Here is an 8,661-nt window from a genome sequence, read left to right as displayed (position 1 = left end):
ATGTGTGTGCGTGTGAGGGGTTGGACATCAGTGCAAGGAATGCTGGGCTGAGAATCATAGAATCATATAATAATCTGGGCTGGAATGGACTTGTAACACTCACTGAGTCCAACCCCACTGCATGGGGAGGGGAGTTTTAGCAATGGCACCAGCTGTGCACCTGAGGGAGCTGAGTGAGACAAGCAGTGTGCAAGGGCTTGTCTCTCAGTACTGGACTGAATGTCTTTCCTCTCCGTGCAGCACCTCTCCAGCAGCAAGCTGTACTATTCTGGGGAGGGGAAGGAGTAATGGAAACCCCTATTCCTCTGGTTTTAGAGGAAGCATTAAGTTGGAAGTGGTTGGGATAATTCCAATGTAGTTCTTCTGTGTACGTCTTCAATGTAGTTAATTCTGTGTGGTGTAAATCTTTCTCCAGAACAATCTGAGTTAATAGAGTTAATTTGGGCCTGCCCAAATTTCACAAGCTGTGGTGCATTCACTTATCAGAGACAAAAGACAGTACAAAAGAAATCTGCCTTGAAGCAGCAAAGTGCTTAAATGCTCAGCTAGTCAGCTTCTGTCCACCCTTGTGAAAGGTTCTTGGCTATCAGGGTCAGCAGATCTAACGTATCTTTGTTCTTCACTGAAGATTTTTCCAACTCATGTCACAGCTTACCCTGTACAGATTTTCCTCCAGGCTTTTTAGCCACTAGAAAGGATGGATATTTTCTGTTTCTCCTTATAGTGCTGTAACTTACACCAGACCTTTATAGCAGCTCTCCTTCCAGCACATGGGGTTAGTCTAGAGCACACAACATGGAAGCTCCTGTCCATCAGATCTTGTCCCATGTTGCCAGACACTACCACATCAGTTTATTCCTTTTGGAAATGTGAAGAGCTCCATTCTAATGGTATTTATTTTTTCTGCCCTGTTAGCACTTCTGAAAGAACTTTTCAAATAACAGATTTTCTTATGTTTAGAAATCATCTGTTTTTTGGCTTAACTGCATTAACGGGCAGCCCATACCTGTTTGTTCTTGACTAAAGCGCCTGCGATGCACTTAGCCTTGGTAAGGCAAGTTTTCACACACATTCCCACCAGGAGTCCCTGGCACAGCTTCGCTCCCAGAGATTGACACCAGCCTCCCCGAGCAAGGACTGGTGCGGAGGGACGGGGTGTCGGTACGGGCGGGGGCTCGGCACCGGGCGCGGTGCGGTGCGAGCGTGGCTGGCGGCCGGGCACACGGCACCGCGGGCTGAAGGCGCCGGGGGTGCCTCGGTGCGGGCGCTCTGGCCGCGGCGCGTCTGCGTGCCTGGGGCCGGGGCGGCGGGGCTGGCTGCAGTCGGTGCCGCTGGCACCGGTACGTCCGGCTGCTGTGGGCACGGGGCTGCGGGCCGCGCTCAGCGCGGCGGCGGAGGTGGGCAGCGAGGGCGGGGGTTGCGCGGCCGCGGGCGCTGCGGGCGGTGCGGGGCGCGGGGTGCGGCGGCGGTGGCGGGCCGGGGCCGCGGGGTGCGGCGGGCCGGGGCCGCGGGCGGTGCCGCCGCCGTGAGGGGCCGTGCGGGGCGGCGGCCGGCGGGCCGGGCCCTGACGTCAGCGGCCGGGGCGGCTGCGGCTGCGGGCGGCGCTCCCCGAAGCGGCGGTGCCTCCGCTCCTGCGCTCACTCCGCGCTGCCGCAGCCCCCAGCGCCCGCGGCTCCCTCGCCGCGCAGGTAAGGCGGGCTCCGGGGCGGGCGGCGGCTCCGGCACGGCGGGGCAGCACCCGCTCGGTTCCGGCAGCAGCCGCGGCGCGGGGCTCTGGCACCCGGCCGCCGCTCCCTCGCTGCCTTTCCCGCCGCAACTAGTTGGGGGAGCGGCCGGGCGGAGCTGCCCGCGGTGCCGAGGATCGGCGCGGTCGGAGCGGCGGCGCGGTGCCCCGTCCCGGCTGGGAGCCGGGGCCGCTCGGAGCGGGGCGCGGGGCGGAGGCTGCCGCAGCCGGGTTTGGGGCGGGGGAGCTGCGCAGGGTGGGTGCCTCGGGGCGCTGATGTGTCCGGCTCCCCTTGCAGGCTGCTCGGGCACTTCAGAGCGAGCGAGAGGCTGAGCCGGCAGCATCCCGGGCATTTCCAGCAAGCGCCCGCCAGCAGCCCGACACCGACTGAAATTTAGACGTCTTCGGAGTGGGGAGGAAGATCCTCATCTTCCGTAGCCTCCTCAATGAGTGCCAAGCTCTCCAAAGAGTTGAGGCTGTCGCTGCCGCCTTGTCTTCTGAACAGGACATCTGCCACCTTAAATACCAGCAGCACCTGCATCACGCAAGTGGGTCAACTCTTTCAGTCCTTCTCATCCACCGTGGTTTTAATTGTCCTGGTCACCCTCATCTTCTGCCTGATCCTCCTCTCCCTCACCACCTTCCACATCCACAAGAGGAAGATGAAGAAGCGGAAAATGCAAAAGGCTCAGGAGGAGTATGAACGGGACCACTGTGCCCGCAGCAGCAGTAGCAGCAGCCAGCACCCTGGGACAGTGGTGCAGGGAGAGGCACCCCAAGGAAGAGACAGCCGACTGGGAAGAGCCCCCCAGGACTCGGAGATCCAGCGCTCCTCTCCCTCGGCAGCCCCCAGCTCTCAGCAAGCACAGGCTTGTTTGGACACAGCTGGCGTGGGGCTCCTGCAGACGGTGATTTTGTCATGATGGTTTGGGGGAGACCTCGCGAACCTCTGATTGATGTTTGTAAATATCTGAGTGATTACTCTAGTCTCCGAAGAGGAAGAAAACATTGCTAATTCAGATGAATGAACAAGCCCATGATCCAAGCGCATGACAGATCACATTGCATTTCTCATTGACTGTGTGAGGAAAGGATGCATCTTTTTACTGGAGAAGGAGCTGCACACAGCTACTCAATATCAAGTCATCCACCTGCACGAGAGGGTCAGGGGTAGGGGGTCCCTTTTCTCTGGACATTATTACTCCAAGTACAGGGATAATTGGGTTTCCCACTGTGCTTGGGATTCCCACTGCGCCCTGTGTCATTGTTACATGGTGTGGGTTGGGGTGTGGGGGTAGAGGCAGGTCTGGTGGGTGCCTTTGGGACCCTTCTGTCAGAGCAGACTGATGGTACACTGTGGTCTCTCCTTTTGTGCTGGGATCTATGCCCTTGTCCCACCCCTCTCACTCCTTTCCAGAACTGGATATTGCTTGATATAGAAATGGCCACCCCTAGTTGGGCTTAACTGCAAGCACCCTCCGACCCCACGGCCCTGTGCCCCCAGCTGCAGCACTGAGTGACCCACTCACAATCTGGAGGATGGAGTCAGATGTCTCCATAGAGTGGTGCCTGAGCTTTCCACTCCCATCAGCTCCCTTCATCTTGAAAAGCATCCCCTTCCCCATGCCATGACCCGTGAAACCCAAACCCTGTACTGTTCTGTGTGGGAGGGAGGGGTAAGGTGCAGTAACTTGCCTGTGCCCTCCCAGGGGAGGTTGTCTTTGTACCTGCTGTTGGTCCTGAAGCAATCCAGTTCTGCACCAGGCACCCTGCACTGAATGCCTGCGTTTACAGCTTTGTCTCCCAGCAAGGAATCCTGCAGCAGTACAGATCTTGCTTCTAGTTTTTTAGGCTGATGTGTATTTTCAGCCCTCCTAATCTTGTAGACAATTAGTGACAGACAACACTTAATTTTATCGTATGTCCTCTCTTGGGAAACAAATAATGCAGTTGAAAACATCCACTCCCAAACCCTGGCAGATTTTTGAAGTGGCTGCTGTGAAGTGGTGTAGTTTATCCCTAGCAAGCATAGAGAGTTTTGTTGTCTCTGGCTGGCGGGTGTGAGTGGCTGCTGGTGCTGTGTGTGTTGGAGGATGCAGTGTGGTGTACAGAAAATGCGTCTTTGCTTAGTGATCAAATCAATGACCATTACTTGGAGGTGCCTTAACAGCGTGCCAGATCCAAACTTTGTAACATATAGTGTGATATGGTAGCAGAGGCAGCCCTCTACTGTGCATACTAACATCTAAAAATTGCAGCAGAGAAAAAGTGATCCCGAGGGATTTATTTTTTTTTTTTTCTTTCTGTTCCATCATTTGAAGTGATTTGAGGATATAGTAATAGCCCACAGTTTTTAATATTCTGTATTCCTTGTATTTCTCCTCTGACATGCTCTGTCTGCCAGGGTGTCTGACTGAAAAAATCCCAGACACGTAGACCAGGAGGTCTGGAGCTGTAATCTGTGGGTGAATGTCCTTAACCAGTTTAAAACTGGGAAAGAGAATGGCAAAAGTCCTCCATACTCCTGTAATACCCCCAAAATGCAGAGATTTCACGGCAGTATTTCTGTCACCCAGTTTTCTCACTTCCTGATCTTTCCTGGTGTGATGGGAAATTGCTGTTAAGTTTGGATCTGTGCCTCCATCGCTGTAGGGAAGAGCTGTACCAGGGAGCCCAAGGAGCCGCTCCACCTGCTGAGGTTGGTGTGGAGAGCTGCCGTGTGCGCCGCTGAGCGAGGGGTGTTTGCGGCTGGCTCTTGCTGATAATGGCTACTTCGTTGTTGCTGGGCGAGGAAATTGGCTTTGTTTTGTTTCCCTCTAATAAAGGATGCGTGAACTTTTGTGTTTAACCTCCTTATGCAACTGCGGCACAGTATTGCACCACAGGGAATAGATTTAGGACAATGAGGAGTGTTCAGCGAGCTCTGATGGAGCTTCCTGTCCGTTGATCTCCACTAAACAGAGAGGTATTACTTTCCCCTTTATTTTGTGCCTTTAAACCACCCCCCGCCCCATCCCAAACCAACAGTGTATAATTTCGAGTTTTATAAAAGCAATAAGATGTTCCAAGTCACTCCAGTGCGTTTCTGGTTGATGATTCCACTTCTTTAGTGTCTGAAGTCAGATACTCTTCCTTCTGCCTTATGCACTCAAGGCATGCAATAATTCCCCAGAAGTGTACTGCTTGTCACATCTCATTGCAGTTATAAAATTGCCCTATTTTTGAAGAAAAAAAGAAGGATGGAGAGATAGATATATATATCTTTATATATATATATTATGGATATACAGGTGTATGTATTATTTATATAATCTCATGCCACTGAAAGTAGTTGCGAAAGTGTGACTAGAGTTAAAATATTATCATGTAAAACTCTATCCTTTGTTAATTAGCTTTGATTTAATATTTTAATATCTCTGTATTTATGTAAATCTGTGTAAATTGTATGGTCTATTAGTAAAATTTCATACTGACTTTAATTTTTGCAGAACTGTGAGCTTCTTGTGGTGTCATCTAAGGTTTTTTATTTCTAAAGTTAAATTAGACAAGATATGAGAAGTTGTAAATTCCTATTATCACACAGAATTACTGCAATAAGGTTCATGCATATTCCCAGTACACAGCCCTATCTTGAGGTATAGCAAACTTATGAGGTTTAATTGAACGGTCTCAGGAGATCTAGCTGATACAAGCAGGACACGTAGGTTTTCATTTTCATGAAACAATAAGCAATCTAGGGAATAGATGTGGATTTTTAAAACAGAGTTTATGCTTGGAGGTTCTGTCAAATCAATTGCTTCAAAACCCTACAGCTACAGCTAAACTTCTGCACTTAGCATTCAGTATTAATAAGGCTGATGCTTCTTTCCCCTCCTACTTAAACTAGAAAAGAGTAGGAAATTGTTCATATTTCTAAAGCATACATTTTCAGCTAAATGTGAAACTGCCCAAAGGGTTTTGAATATACATATTTTATGCAAGTGTAATATCTATGTATCTGTATCCATATATTTAAATATTTTTGTGTAACCTTTTCTACGATATTTGATAGAGATGCTGGGTAAATGCTTGTACCTTTTTCGAACATGAGGAAGGATTTTTACCCTCTCGATGTGGACGTTCTTTTTCCTGTGAATTTGCACTGGTTTCGACGAGTGACAATGATGACTGGGCAGCTGAGTGCTGACTGATGGAAGCACAGACTGTCTTTGCTCTGTTAGGGGGCAGATCCTGCAGCTGGATTTTCCTGGTTCTGAATTGGAGCTGGTTGGCCACTAGCATCCTGCATGTGTTAGAATAAGAAGTGCTGTGGGGCTCAATAGTTCCTGTCCAGTTCAGCCGTTGTTCCCTGGAAGAAGCACGACAGCAGGGACTCCTTTTGTAGAGCCTCGTGAGAGCAGAGCTGATGAGCATCGTGATGGGACTGCATTGGAGCATCAGCGATGCCTCGTGCTGCACTCCTGTCCTCAGAGCCTGCTGCTGCCTGGGGATTCATCCAGCTCCCGCTGGCATCAGCAGGAGCGGCTTGTGCCGACTGCCGAGGGACTGGGATCCCATCTGTAGCCCACACGGAGGGTGACAGCTCTCCACATCACCACTGCTGACCCTGCTCTGCTCCTGAGCAGTCTCCACAGGATGGAAACCACTGCCTGGTGGCACTGGGGAACCTGCACTGCTCCTGTTAGCTCTGCTTCTGTGGACCGAGGCGCTTCGGTTCCTACGTGGATCACGGACAGGGAATGTCATTTCATTCAAATATATCATTCCGGCATTTCTTTCTTTGGGGGTTTGTCTACTGCAAATGTGGCTTCAGATAAAATTTGCCGGGCTCTCCATCCAGACATGTTTTAACTTTTGATACATCTCTCTCAGATGTATATCTGTAAGTTTATAGATATATATCTCAAAGGAAATGCTGGACAGAAAGCAAAGAACAGAGACTTCACGTTACTGACAAAACTGTCCTATGACAAAAAAAGCGCTTTTTTTAAATTTTAAAATTTATTTTAGAGGCTGCATCTTTAATGTAAATAGCAAGTTACTCTGTGATTAATGTTTTCCATAGCATTTCTGAGTAATTGCTATCTTGTTTCTGGAAAGCCGTGTCCAGTGTTATGAAGCAACTGTGCTTTTTTTCTTCTGTTGTTATGAATACGAGTGCAACTTTAATATAGGGAGGAAAAAAGAACAGGATTTGACTCTTTATACAGGACTGAATTATTTTAAATCCAGTTATAGAATTTGGTTGCTTTTTTTCCTTTCTTGTGGTTATTCTCTCTGCACGTTCATATGTTTTCTATGGGTACTTGAAACCCTACATTTTAATAAGTATGCAAGATATGAAGGGAACCATGACAAATTATGTAGGAAATATTCTTTTTCCTCTTTCCTGTAAATAGCAAAATTTATAATAACTTAGATACTGTTTAATTACATTTCTCATCTCTGTAGAATTTGGCATGACACATATACAAACCTTTCATAGCACTTTCATTTATTATAAAAGTTAGTACTACTTTTATCCAGGATTGACTTACTCATCTCTTTCAGGTATCCAACATTTTTTCCCCTGAGCCAAGTTTTCCATCTGATTGCAAAATAAATTTCTAGTAGAACAGAGCCTCCTTCTGGTTTTAGTCTTTTACATCTAGGTCTCTGGCCTGAATCCAGCCGAACTCATTAGTGTAGAAAATGTGTTACGATCTTACAAGAACTGGATGGTGTACGAGCCTTGAGGAGAGAGGTGACTGGCAAGCAAACAGGTGAAATGCCTGGCAATGGAAATAGTTGGCTTTCCTGTGCGGGATTGTGGAAGGGAAGCCTCCCCTTCCACTGGATGGACCTGGGTGAAGGGCGACCTGTTGCAGCCACAGCAGAGACAAGTATCGATGTCCTTGCTGATCCTGTTGCTCTGAAATGTCATTTTCTATATGACACTAGATCTTATTTCTGTAAATTATGTGTAATGTATTTCTTATTCAAGTCAAAGAGGTTTTCATTGCTTCATCAGTACTATATGTTCTCTGTGGATAATTAGAAGAATTAATTTTCCAACCCTTTTAACCTAATACCTCTACAAGCATCAATTTTGTATGAGTTAGGAAATAAATAAATATTTGGATCAGAACCCTGTCAGTAAAGATTGCCTTTATTTATATAATCTGGTGTTCCAGTTGGCTTTTCTTTGTTGTTTCCTTCCTTGAAATGGAGCAATATAATCTGTTCATTATCTTACTTTTCTAAGAGGACAAAGACTTTAAAGCAAATACAGCAAAATACATAACATAAACAGGAAGAATTTTGACATTGTATAGCAGAATGAAATCATGTCGACTTTTTGTTGTTGTTTCACAGTAATTCTTTGACCTCTCTTTCTCATACCACCTCCAATCAAGGAAAATTTTAATCTAAAATCTTAGAAAGAACTTCCATAAAACACATGCTTTGGTTTTATTGTTTTACCTTTCCTTACTATACAGTTCAGTGACCAGGTACAGGTTAAAACTTTTCAAACGGTATCCCAGGGGATTTTGAGTGCTGCAAACAAGGAGCCAGTATAGTAGGTTCTAAGGTGAAAATATTAACTCTATAATACAGTAAAAACAGGAAGGGCTGTGGGGTGAATTTGGGATTCTAAAGGAGTGCCTTAATTCTGTTCCTGGCTCTTTGAAGCTCTCGGCTTCCAAGCTCTTTATATAATAATGTAACTAATCTATTAAACAGAGTTGGAGCCTGCAAATACACAGCCCCGAAATGAATAAATTGAGCATCATCTACATAAAAGAATACTCAGAGCATAATACAAATTAGAAGAGTCTTTATGCTGTAATCACCTGGCTTGGATTGTTCAAGTGCTCACACTTGGCAGCGAGATGCAAGTGGCACGCTGCGCAGCTGGGGGACGGATGGCTGGGCAAGATGCTCCAACAGGCACACCG

At 47.7% G+C, this 8,661-nt stretch overlaps 1 protein-coding gene across 1 annotated transcript; it reads left to right on the top strand.

The window, feature by feature from the left end:
* Positions 1-1,601: 1,601 nt before the first annotated feature.
* On the top strand, positions 1,602-7,850 carry C2H11orf87 (chromosome 2 C11orf87 homolog). The gene is made up of 2 exons (XM_058045018.1): positions 1,602-1,688; positions 2,022-7,850. The coding sequence occupies exon 2, from the start codon at positions 2,170-2,172 to the stop codon at positions 2,644-2,646; it is 477 nt and encodes a 158-aa protein (XP_057901001.1). The 5' UTR covers positions 1,602-1,688; positions 2,022-2,169; the 3' UTR covers positions 2,647-7,850.
* Positions 7,851-8,661: the final 811 nt, after the last annotated feature.

The sequence above is a fragment of the Melospiza georgiana genome, chromosome 2, assembly GCF_028018845.1.
Source record: "Melospiza georgiana isolate bMelGeo1 chromosome 2, bMelGeo1.pri, whole genome shotgun sequence".
Taxonomy (NCBI): Eukaryota; Metazoa; Chordata; class Aves; order Passeriformes; family Passerellidae; genus Melospiza; species Melospiza georgiana.
This window is presented reverse-complemented; position numbering and strand designations above follow the sequence as displayed.

Excerpts from the sequence above, each read along its gene's own strand:
- C2H11orf87 (XM_058045018.1), top strand. The coding sequence starts at position 2,170 with ATGAGTGCCAAGCTCTCCAAAGAGTTGAGGCTGTCGCTGCCGCCTTGT.